The sequence below is a fragment of the Dermochelys coriacea genome, chromosome 2 (genome assembly GCF_009764565.3).
Source record: "Dermochelys coriacea isolate rDerCor1 chromosome 2, rDerCor1.pri.v4, whole genome shotgun sequence".
In the NCBI taxonomy this organism is placed as follows: Eukaryota; Metazoa; Chordata; order Testudines; family Dermochelyidae; genus Dermochelys; species Dermochelys coriacea.
Genome location: NC_050069.1, coordinates 138,701,147 through 138,714,294, shown reverse-complemented (window position 1 = coordinate 138,714,294; position 13,148 = coordinate 138,701,147). Strand labels below are relative to the sequence as shown.

Sequence of the window (13,148 nt, the reverse complement as noted above, 5' to 3'; positions counted from 1 at the left end):
TTGCAGGCTCTCATATCAGCTGGGAGGGAAGCTTCTTATCAGAGAAATGCTGAGCCTAATTCCAAGGTCACAGAAATGCTTCCCCACACAGGAAGGGGATCATTGAATGAATGCCCCTGTTACTGTTAGAGCCACTGTCTCATCTAGTTATGAACACTAGTTTGCCAAGAATTTTAAAACCCAACAAAGCCTTTCAATGAACGTTGGGGAATTTCAGGCCAGCCATTCTAGTTTTTGCTTGGTTTGCAGTTTTGCTTTCGCTTTACTTGGGGTTCATTGGAAGCTCTTGCCCTGGCCTTATTCCATCTGTCTGTCTATTCTCCCAATCCCCAAACGTAGCACTTTAGAGCAGTGGTTCCCAAATTTTTTACCTTGCGCCCCCACAGAGCTGGGACGCAGATGGGTAAGGGGGCTGAGGCTGGGGCCGCAACTGGGGTTGGGGTGGAGGGAGAGGAGACCCTCAGCTGGGGGCTGACCCTTGGCCGGGCATGTGGCTGCAGCTTTGGGGGAGGATTGCTGGGGCTGGTGGCTGGGACCGTGGACCCAGGGCTGGCGGCTTGGGCCAAGAGCGGAGCTGGGTGGCACTCCCTCCCCATCCCCCTGTGAATGCATCCCCATAGATTGAAGACCTCTGCTTTAGAAGAATGGGGGGAAGGGATGGTGTAACAGATGTATCTAACCTGATGTGGCAAACTTTTGCTCTCCCTCTCCCCTGTTTTGTTTTGTTTTTTTTCTCAAAATGCATTGCTTCAGTGAAGCCCAATAACTTGAGCCTTCCCCTAATAGGAAGGGTTTTTTTCTTATATTAAAACTGTGTACATCTGTGGTGCATGCATTAGTTACTGAAGGCTACTTAATGATCTTTGTCACCTGCCATTATTCATCCACATACTTCTCCCAGTGTTCAAGGAAAAATTGTAAGCGCCTGGGAGTAGGGATCAGTCTCTGTCATGTGCCATAAACTTTTATGGCATAGCGTAAATAGAATATTCAGGTGTCACTCTAGTGCAGAGGTGGGCAAACTACGGCCCACGGGACCATCCTGCCTGGCCCCTGAGCTCCCGGCCAGGGAGTCTAACCCCTGGCCCCTCCCCCGCTGTCCCTCTGCTTTTTGCAGCTGCGCACGTAGCGCGGCTTGTGCCCGCCCACCTCCCAGGCTTTCCAATAACCCTGCCCTGCTACTCTGAGCAGGATGGTAATGGGGCGGGGGGTTGGATAAGGGGCAGGAGGTCCCAGGGGGTAGTCAGGGGGCGGTTGGATGGGGCGGAAGTTCGGGGTGTGGTGGTCAGGAGACGGAGGAGGGGGGGTTGGATAGGGGGTGGGGTCCCGGGGACTCGGGGGGTCCTGGGATGGGGGGACAGGGAGCAGGGTGGGTTGGATAGAGGGAGGGGTCCTGGGGGGGCAGTTAGGGATGGGGTCCAGAGAGGGGGCGGTCAGGGGACAAAGAGTGGGGTGGGGGGTTGGATGAGTTGGGGGACCTGTCGGGTGTGGATAGGGGGTGGAGTCCTGGGGGGACAGGGGGTCCTGGGAGGGGGCAGTCAGGGGACAAGGAGTGGGTGGGGTTGGATGGGTTGGGAGTTCTGAGGGGGGCAGTCGGGGCAGGAAGTGGAAGGGGCCAGGCTGTTTGCAGAGTTACAGCCATCCCTACCCGGTCCTCCATACTGTTTTGCAACCCCGATGTGGCCTTCGGGCCAAAAAGTTTGCCCACCCCTGCTCTAGTGAGTTAACAAGGCTGTTAGTGGAAACAACATGACTGCAAAACATTTTCTAGTCATATTCCTCAAGGAAAAAGGTAGAAAAAACAGGCAGCCCCCTGCAACTTGGAAGTGTTTGCTATTTGGATATTGGGAATGGTACCTTGCTGCTTTCCATAGTGGAGTAGTGTTAATATAGCTTGTCTGAAACCAGAGAAAATGGGATGGTTCTGGAGGAGCTTGCTTAGTGGTATGTGGGCTCACGCAATGTTTTTATGTTGGTGTAAATGTGAAAGGATATGCAACAAATCACAACATAGAGGATTCTAAATGTATTATACAGGCTATCAGAGCTGCCCATTGCAGTACCCAGGAAAATCAGGGTGAAAAAAAAAAACCCATTGACTTACTGGTTTATTGCAGAAAAATGCAATTAGTAGCTTTTCGATAGATTCCATCTCTGTATGTGTTGTTAGTTTATCTGGTAAAACTGTATCCAGCTTCTCTGAAATTTATTTACAAGGGACTATATCAGGTCATTATATTAAACCATTAAGATTTAAAAATAGTACATGTACTAACGTATAAGAAATTTGAGAACAAGGTATAAATTTCTGAATAAGATCAGTACTGGAAATGTAATGGTTCTGTTAAAACAGTGCATTTATAGGCATACTACATTTTTGCATTCATTCCTAATTGGTTTCTTAGAGTTGGCAAGCTGTTAAACAAGCACACTATAAATTGTCAAACACATCTACATACAGAAGTGAAGAATAGTGAGAAAAGCCAGCAATTTTATGTAGAATAAGTACTTCTGGTACAGAACAATCACACGAGAAAGGTTATTGAAAATGTCAGTGAGCACCTTAGCTTGTGGGTGCCTTTTCTTCTCCCATCCCTCTTCTCCTGCCCATGGATCTTAAAATATTTCTCAGCTTGAGATACATTAACACTTGCACAGTAGATAGCAGCAGAATCTGGAAGATAACAGTAGCAGTTTACTCTTGGTTGACATTATTATGCTTTCCTCTATAACAAAGTCTTCAAACATTGCTAGAAATCAGAGTTTGGGTTCTGGAGCTACATATGATTTGGTTTTTAAGCAACTGCTATGACAAAGGAATAAAGAAATAATCAGGGCCCTGATGATGACCTTTTTACAGATGGGAGTGACTACCCTAGAATAACCCAGAAAGTTAACGGCGTAAACAGGCACAGAGCACAAGAGCTGTGACTCAGGTTCCCACAAAGCTGTAACTGTCTCTGTTCAGTACCGCAGATAAAAACGTTGACATACTGCTGATGTCTCAAACTGAGGCACAAGATGAAGTGACTCATTGGAGGTTTTCCAGTGAGTCATTGCACTTGTATAGTTTGGATTAGAATATGTCCAGACCTCAAATCCTTTACTCTTACCATTAGTCTACTATCCCATTATACATAGTTTAGCAGCATTGCTTAGAATCCAACTTTTAAGTCATCCAACAGATGACTTAAATATTAACTATGACTGTGCTCTTGCTGGTTTTAACCAGTCTTTTCTAATTTAGGAATGCACTTGGCACTCATATATTACGGTGATGGAACTTTGTAATCTTGAATGTATTTATCTTCACAAACATCTCTGTGAAGTAGTGTGGAAGTACTATTACCTTAATTTTACAGATAAGGAACTGAGGCACAGAGACTAAGTTACTAGCCCAGGGACACACAGGAAGTCTGTAGCAGAGCAGGAAATGGTCCCTTGGTCTCCTGAGTTCCTGGCTGGAACCTTAATCACTAGACAACCTTCCCCGAAGATAACTTAGTTTCACATCACAAACAAAACTTACTAACTTACACTTCTCTTCAAGGGTATCCCTGAAGACTGCTGCTTCTTGTCAATGTGTTGTATTGGTAATGTTTTATGCAAATTGGCATTTCCTGAAAAACTTAAACTAGCCATCTGGAGGCTGTTGGCAAGGCTGCTCTTACATACTTTCACTTGCAAGAAGTGATGCATGCCCACTGATTCTGACTGGGGAAAAAAAATCAAATGAAAGATAATATACATCTCTCTTTACAGGCAGAGGAATTTGATGTCTGTGGATTAGTATTTAATTTTAGTTTATATTACTAAAATAAAAAATCCAAGTCTTACTACAGAGAGCAATAACTATTTTCTGATGAGAGCTGCTTATACTCTGCAACTTTGGGGGTGTTGGACTTCGCTTGGGGTTGAGAGAGGTGGTAATATTTACAGGCAACAGTGGGACTCCATTTTGAGTTGCATCTACATTTTGAGTCAGTCTGGCTGATGATCCAGATCCTATTGAGGAGGTCAAAGAGGTTATATAGCAGTGGTTTTCATTGTATATACCATTACAGGCCGCATATGCTGCTCTCTGTGTTACAGGGGATGCATTCACACAATATATATACTACCTGTATGACCCTGAGGAGCCGCAGTCGTGTGCTGACTGGGCCACGGGTTGAGAACCACTGCTATAAAGCCTGCTTCAATACTTAGGAGCTCAGTTTAGTTAGAAGTTTGCTCCAAGGTGGAGCACATTCCAGCTTGGGAGTTCAATGTAGCTCCGAATTTCACTCTGAGTGTAGCATAGCTCTCCACTTATAAATCTTCCTTGAGCCTGGCAGTTGAGTTTTAGCTGTAGAGCTTGTTTGATCTTAAGCAGCTTAGTACAGTCCTGAGGGCTGGCAGATACCAGCTAGGGGTTGCAGCTATAAGCCCTTGTACCCTTTGAGGAGATTTACAAAAGGGGAGTTTTTTATGCAGCTGTTGACTCATAAATTACACATCTAGTAACTTGATTCCCATGGAATCTTAGCTTTAAAAATCACTTATTTTTCTGCGTGTTTAAGGGACTCCTAATTTTTAGCTCTTCTCTCCTACACTGCACATGTCTACACATGGAGCTCTTCACTGGTGTTCTTGTAGCAGTGTACTTCACTGGCAAAGTGCTCCTAGTAGGCTGTGTTTTGTACTGGTATATTAAAACCACCTTCATGGGCAACACAAGCTATACCAGTAAAAGCACAGTTTTTCCTTAACTGCGTCTACACAAGGGATGACTTCTGGCACAGCTGTGTTGGTCAGCGATCACTTATCTGCACACCCCTGACTGACATATCTATGTCAGCAGAAGTCTGTAGTGTAGACCTGCTCTATGATCCATAGCATTACATTACGATGTGCAATGTGACAGAATAACTCCTTTTGGCCAGAAAATGCTCATGTTTAATCTCAGGCCAGATCTATGCTAGAAACATTACCTGGTTTAGTAATATCAGTGAGGGGAGTGGAGTTTGGGGTATTTGGTTTTTTTTTTTTTACAACATATTTAATTGACGAGTCCTAGTGTATATGCAGTTACGTCAGGATATATAAATGTTTTTTCCTGTATAACATACATCACTTGGGGAACCAGTATAATCTCTACTGCAAAACACTTTTACACTAGGAAAGTTTGCTGGTATAGGTATCCTTGTATCGGTATACCAGCAAACCTTTTTTTAATGAAGACTAGGCCTCAAAGGTATATTGTGGGAAGCTGAGAAATTATTACTTCCACAGTGCACTCTTCAGTACTTGGAGATATTCAAATTAAATGCTGTCTAAAATTAATATTTGATAAAGGGTCATAAAAAGGAATCTTAATACAAAAGTCTAATGGACTAAACTTAATTTTGAGGGTACATTTAATTCAAATGGCCTGATTCTGTATCTTCAGCTATACAGAGTTAAATGCATACACATGAATTGAGACAATCTCAAGTAATATATAGGTCTAAGGTTTTTTGGTACACCTTCAAATTCAAATATTATTTGTCAACAAATGTCTGCCAAAGCTGTTGCAAAGCTCGAGCTTTGGTTCAGAGGTCTTGAGTGTGGGTTTCCATAGTCAGTGAGGCAGTACAACTAGAGGTTCTGTGGTATAAAGTGCGTAATTAAGTATACATTTTGCATTGGCACTACAAAATGAAATTATTTTAAAACAAGCATGTTACTGTGTAAAACAAAGAACCAGCAAATTCATTGTACAACTAGATCTTCCCTCACTTGTTGTTCAAGTCCCCCTTGAAGTTCAGGCATAGCAAATAATACTCTTTTTTTCCCTCTAGTGACTGTTGCTCGAAGATACCTGTGCTTGTGTACCATTCCTAGGTATTGGTTAAATCTATTCATTTTCTTCAAGATAAGGTATCTACAATATTCCCCCCCCACACACACACACACTACGTTAAAAGAACATTATTGAGGTTGCTCAAGTCAAGTGCTCAAGGAAACACCAGAATTAAGATTGCCTGAGGAACCTTGTATGTATGCATTAGGATAGTCTTTATTTACATGGCAGAGTCCTTATAGACTAACAGACGTATTGGAATATAAGCTTTCATGGGTGAATACCCACTTCATCAGATGCATGTTCACCCACTAAAGCTTATGCTCCAATACGTCTGTTAGTCTTTAAGGTGCCACAGGACTCTCTGCCGCTTTTACAGATCCAGACTAACATGGCTACCCCTCTGATACTTGATTTATTTACATGATCACATACTAATTTTTCCAGAGGAGTCCTGACTTATTCAGTGCACAGGATGGATGCTCACTGAATGAGCAGCTATTCAATATTCTGTTTTTTCTCGTCATTGTTCAGTGTATGGCCCAGGCCTTATTGTGTATGTTTATATTGCACACTAAGCCTGGGTTCTGAGTTAGATTTGAGCCCAAGTTCCCCTTCTGTCCACACACCAATCGGTCTGACTTTCAACTTTTGAACCAAATGAGGCACGGGTCCTACAGACAAGTTTCCTTGACAATACAACGCTGATTCATCCACAGACCTTTGTGTCTGCCTGTTCCCTCTCCAAAATGGCACTTTGTGCCCTCTTCCCGTTCTCTCTCTTTCCCCCTCACCCCCCGCACCCCCCCGGCTTGTCATTGCAATCCTATTCTCCTCATCTAGGTCGTTTGTCTCCGTTCCTCAGGCTTCTCATCTCGGTTCTTCTTCTTGCCCACCCAGTCCCAGTCCTCCCATCCTGGTTCTTGGTTCAGTCTCTCTTCCCTGTCCAGTCTCAAGTCACCTCCACCCACATTCTCCCACCCCAAAGGCTCCCAGACCCATTCTTCTTTCCTCAGCTGTACAATCTGTTGTCTTTAACCCCACCCTGCTGACACTTTGTCATAGTCTCTTTGCCCAGCCAATCCTAGCCTCATCTCCCCCCCCGCCCCAGCATCTCATCTGATCTCATTTTCTCTCCCCAACTCTAATGTTAGTCTATCTGCCCACCCAGTCCTCGCCTCCCTCCTTTAACTCTCAGTCCCAGTTCCCTTCTCCCACCTGCTGTGCCACACTCAAACTTGGTCTGTTCTTTCTTTTCCTAGTCTTATTTCCTCTGTCCCCGCCCCCAAGGTCTGTCTCTTGTCCTTTCTGTGTTCAAATCAGATGGCTTCCTGCTCCTCACTAAGTAGTGCAAGCCGAGGTGTCATTAACAGTGCAGGAGAGAAGGGTTTCCTATTCGGTTCCAATGTCTGCTCGAGTATGGCCCGCCTTAGCCCAAACTGCAGTTGCCAGGGAAAGTCCTGCTCAGACCTGGATTGGAGTATGCCTAGTGTGGATGGAATATCCTTAGAATTTAGTGCTAAACTCTGAGTTTCTACTGCACATGTGTGAACAGCAGTTTTTCAAAGCCTTATAACTTTGCCAAATGTGGGTGGACTTTCACAAGGATGGCAAAAGTACATCCCTGACAAAGAGGGCACCCCCTTGCCAAATTTAAAGTCTCTGCTCAACAGTATGGAAGCGCTAGAGCGTCTCAAGAAAGGAGTCCATTTCAGCATGGGCAAAATCATAGTTCCTCCATGTCCCTTCTAACTTTGTTCTCACGAACAGCTGAATAGTTTTGGCTGAAAACTTAAAACAAAACAAAACCACCAGCATGCAGCAGATACCCAGTCCAGAAAATGTCAGTCCAAATGGCCAAAGTTCAGCAAAGTTGTAAGCAACTGAAGACAGGGTCTTAAACTAGAACTATCCGACAACTTTAACACTAGATGGTGCTGCCCACGCTGCCTGTGCGTTGGTACGTGGATGCACTTAATCATATATTATGGAATGGTACTCTTTTGGTCTTCATGCTTACATAAACACAGCACCATGAGTGGGTGCTGAACACTGAATCTGCATGATGGATCAGACAGATCAGGTGTTGAACTCATTCATAAAAATGTATGCCCTAATCTATCCCTCACAATTTAAAGACAACCCAGTAAACTTCGGTCCAGATCCTGGCTCTCTGCTCTCTTTACACTGCTCTGATAACCATTAGGAGGATTGAAACGGCCACATCTCTAGCTACAGGTCCATAGTTCATGGGAAACCTCCCAATGGTCATAGAGCCAGTATAGCTCACTTCTAAGCTTCCTCCTCCAGCCTCCGGTGAAGGGGAGCGTTAGGCTGTCATGGAGAGAGGGTATGGTTGGAACAGGCTGTGAAATTACTATCTGCTGGTCAAGTTCAGAGTAGCCTTGAGGCTGCTTTAATCTCCACTGGAACCAGGGCTGCCACTAAACCAGCCTGACCATCAGAAAACCCTAACCAGGAATTGGGGCCTCTTTTCCGCAGGAGCTTTTCTTGTAACTATTAGCTCCTGTGTATTGCAAGTTGTATATTAACTTGCTGCTTTGGTTTAGCTGAAGTGCTTGATTTAATTTGAATACTGTATAATTGTTTTCTTCTAGAGTGCAGTGATGCATGTACTTAAATATGGGTGGGAAAGGACTGTTAAATTTTTATGTTTGACTACTGCTGGCAAGATATAGATATAGTTGCATTTCTTATACTGTTCTTAATACCATAAAAATACTATCACTGGAGGTCCAGCAAAAGGAATCTGACAGCATCTCGGAAGATAAAGTTTAAAGTTTACACCACACAAGTATCTGGCTGATCATTTTGTATACCAAGTTTAATGTGAAAGAGTTGTTTCTATTTCAAGCTTAAAGCTATAAAATGAGAAATGATAGAAATGAAGACATGCTGTTAATTTTAGTATATATTAAGTGGTGCCCCATAATTAAATTTCATTGTCTCTAGTAGGTGATTTGGGTATACAGTTGCAATCCATTCTTCAAGCAGAATTTGATTGCTTTGTTCACAAAATTACGGTTTAAAATCACACAGATAAAAATGGGGGAGCTCAGAGGCAGAATTGCTAGCCAATTACCTACATGTTTTATTGGTTCAGTTTCTTACACTGTGATACAAGGATTTCGCTTTTTCCAGAGTGAACATGAGGATAAATTCCTAATGAATTGACAGATTCAGCAGCTGCAGGTCAACACAGGAATGTATAAGCCATTTATCTCTCAGTGTAATGGGTACTAAATCCCATTGTTTTGGAATCATTTGCTTTTAAAGCAATGTATGTTCTGGGTAAACCTCAGATGTCAGCACGAGTGTTTAAATTTTATAAACTCAAGACTTAGTCTCTTACTAAAAGTACTTGAAGACCGTGGCAAAAATCTACAATGAAAGTCATCCCTACAATCCCAGGTTTTTTATTGCTAGGTGCACATTGTTTAGCCATCACAGTGTGCTACTTCAGGTACATTGTACTGCAGTGTTGAAGTCTAAAAATTATTTGAAGCATAGTCTTGTTTTTTTTTCCTTAGGCCCTGAATTTGTATTTCTATTAGGATGCGGATGCATCCTCACTGCAGAAAAGAAAAGGAGTACTTGTGACACCTTAGAGACTAACAAATTTATTTGAGCGTAAGCTTTCGTGAGCTACAGCTCACTTCATTGGATGCATTCGGTGGAAAATACAGTGGGGAGATTTATATATACACACACACAGAGAACATGAAACAATGACTCTCCTTACAGAGTGTATGATAAAACCCATTGTTTCATGTTCTCTGTGTGTGTATATAAATCTCCCCACTGTATTTTCCACCGAATGCATCCGATGAAGTGAGCTGTAGCTCACGAAAGCTTACGCTCAAATAAATTTGTTAGTCTCTAAGGTGTCACAAGTACTCCTTTTCTTTTTTGTGAATACAGATTAACATGGCTGCTACTCTGAAACCTTTCACTGCAGAAAGTGTAACTTGATGCTGTCATATGCACTTGCTTAAAACTCTTTATTTCAGAAGCAATGCCTTAATATCTCCCAATAATACTTGAGTAGTTCAGAGGAGCTGACGGCATGTGATGCTGTTCTTTCTTTATAAGATATTAACCATAGTTGAGTTGTTCGTATTTAGTGCACAGATATGCAGAATAAAGCTCTCAATATGAAATTATGTAGTGTCCATGCGCTCTTCTAAGTAGTCACATGCTGATATAATTGAACTACTTGAATTGAAGTCATTTATATTAATATTGTATAGGCACTCAGATGGTGGGAAGTATGCTGAGATGTGTAGTATTGTCTTTGGTTAAGACAACTCCCCACCCCTTCATGTTAGTCTTTGTGGTTGCACAGTCAAATGAACAAGTTTCACAGAACCAGTACTTACCTGTAACTTGCTGTAAGTCATGGAATTGTAAATAACCTAAAAGCATGCAGTGGGGTAGCATGGTTTGTTTCTGTCAGGTTTTAGGCTTTGTCTACACTGGCATTTTTGTTGCTAAAACTTTTGTCGCTCCGGGTTGTGAAAAAACTCCCCCCTGAACGACAAAGGTTTTAGCGACAAAAAGCACTGTTGTGGACGGTACTTTGTTGTTGGGAGCTGCACTCCCAGCAATGAAGCTACCGCCCCTCATTGGAGGTGCTTTTATTTTGTTGCCAAGCGAGCTCTCTCCCGGCAATAGAATGGCCACACTGCACAACTTACAGCGGTGTGGCCGCAGCGGCACAGCTGTGCCCTTGTAAGGTGCACAGTGTAGACATAGTTAAGTGTGTCTTTTGGGAAATTTTTATACTGGCTTTTGGCATTGGAAGAATCAGTTACATAAAGCCAGCTATCTTAAATTAACATAAGAACATAAGAACGGCCATGCTGGGTCAGACTAAAGGTCCATCAAGCCCAGTATCCTGTCTACCGACAGTGGCCAATGGCAGGTGCCCCAAAGTGAATGAACAGATAGGTTATCATCAAGTGATCTATGCCCTGTCACCCAATCCCAGCTTCTGGCAAACAGAGGCTAGGCACACCATCCCTGCCCATCCTGGCTAATAGCCATTGATGGACCTATCCTCCATGAATCTGTGAATCCATGAATTCTCTGAGAAGCACACATTAGGTGCTGATAACCTCCCCTCCCCCCATCAGTAAATACATCAAGCTGTGAGCAGTAGGTACGGTTGTATGTATGATTCACTGACAGTCACATCCTGTGAGCTGCCAGGGACTCAAGCACATCATTGGTTTGCAGTGATGGAAATGGGGGAGCATGGTGTTGGTCATCCTGACCCCAACAATTTGTTGTTTAGTTAAAATGGTCTTTTGACCCACAGCTTTGGGTGGTTCTGTTTTAGTAAATTTTAAATCCCATTTTCTTTCCAAGTGGATGTGAACACCTATTAGAACGAGGCCTTGGTTCTTTATTAAGTGCAGTCTGATTGTAAACTGTCCAAGGCAGGGACTCTTGTTGTTTGTTGTGTTGTATAGTACACTTTTGGCACTTATCACAAATCTTGTTTTTCAGGTGGCAGAGATAAACGTGGAGGCCCCATTCTAACATTTCCAGCTCGCAGCAATCATGATAGAATACGACAAGAGGACCTTAGGAGATTAATATCATATTTAGCTTGTATCCCTAGGTAAGAGCTGATCGCCTGTTAAGCTTTCAAACTTTACGCTGAAATTGCTGGTTAATGTTGCAGCATCTTTCCTGGTTATGAAATGAAATGGGTTAAGGAGCGATGCAAGTTCACACCCCTCACTGTCTTTAAGCTGCTTAGAAAAAGACTTAACAGCAAATGGGGCTGCCTATGGAACATGGATTGCTGGCAGACTGGCTGCTGCATGTCAGCTGGGAGTAGGCAGTGGTCTCTAGATGGTCATACAAGGGTGCTTGCATTCTGAAATAATGAGATCATCACTCAAAGGACTTGTCAAAAGTAGGGAAAAAAGTTGATTTAAAAACCATGTTAGTACCTACTGTCGCTAGCGTTGAACACCTCAGCCTCCTCCTTGGGTTGACCATGACCTGTTAACACATTTTAGTGGTATTGAAGTCTACCGTAGTTGCTAACAGGTCTTGAACTAGCACAGTTACAATTAACTGACTGAACAAACTTGTTGATACAAGGCCTAAGAAGAAAGCAATATGTAAAACTATAAAGAATACCCCTTTGAATAATAACATAGTACACCATGGTAACTTGGACATCTTATATGCTGTGAAACACACTGAAAAACACCATCAAAAATACACTGATTGGAGCTGGTATTAAAGAAAAGTATCTGCCCCAACCCCTGCTTCAGTTGAGCTATGCTCAGTGCAGGACAGAATGGGGACAAAGATGATTACTGTATGCCCTTTATTCTGGGTCCAGCTAAGGCCTGCCAACCCTGATGTGAATTAAATTAGCCCTAAGCTTGCTTTCATCACCTCAGCTGTCTGACCCAAAGGAGTGGCTCTAAAAGCTGAGAATAGCTGGAAGGCAGCAGTACAAAGCCGCAAGGCCTCGTGTGGTGCGGGTTCCAAGAAGGAATTGAAAAACAGTTTCTACATCCAGGGAAGTCTCATTAAACGAGTGTTACCCCCGATGGCTGAACTGTCTGGCTGTACAGCACTTTTAAACTGCCAAAGTGGTAAAAAAAAGAGCTCTGTCTTACAGATAGTAAGGGCTAGCTTATACTCAAACTGAAAACACTCCAAAAAAGTGTGCATTAAAACTGATTTCTTTTGTTTTGGCACAAGTTTGTGTAAACAAGCCACTGTAACTTATGATGAGGTAGGGGGCTAAACAATCCTCTAACGCATGCTGTTCCTAATGTCACCTGAGTCTTTTGGCAGAATCCTTGTATTATGTGACTCTTACCTAATTCTGACAGGCTGTTTGTTGTCTGTTACACAATAATTTTTGGTTTCAGAGTAGCAGCCGTGTTAGTCTGTATTTGCAAGAAGAAAAAGGAGTACTTGTGGCACCTTAGAGACTAACAAATCTATTTGAGCATAAGCTTTCGTGAGCTACAGCCGATGAAGTGAGCTTTAGCTCACAAAAGCTTATGCTCAAATAAATTTGTTAGTCTCTAAGGTGCCACAAGTACTCCTTTTCTTTGTAAGGAGAGTGATCACTTAAGATGAGCCATCACCAGCAGCAGGGGGGGGAAAGGAGGAAAGCCTTTCATGGTGACAAGCAAGGTAGGCCATTTCCAGCAGTTAACAAGAACATCTCAGGCATTGGCACCCTGACAGCAGGATTGTCTGGCTATGTAGAATTCCTCTTCAGGCACTACGTTACCAGCACTCCCAGCTATCTTCGAGACACCAC

General features: G+C 43.1%; 1 protein-coding gene across 1 annotated transcript in view; it reads left to right on the top strand.

Annotated features, from left to right (window-relative positions):
• The window catches only part of TRIO (trio Rho guanine nucleotide exchange factor), a 404,237-nt gene that overhangs the window by 127,502 nt on the left and 263,587 nt on the right, over positions 1 to 13,148 (top strand). The window contains 1 exon segment of the mRNA XM_038392902.2: positions 11,354 to 11,468. Coding sequence (XP_038248830.1) covers positions 11,354 to 11,468 — 115 coding nt within the window.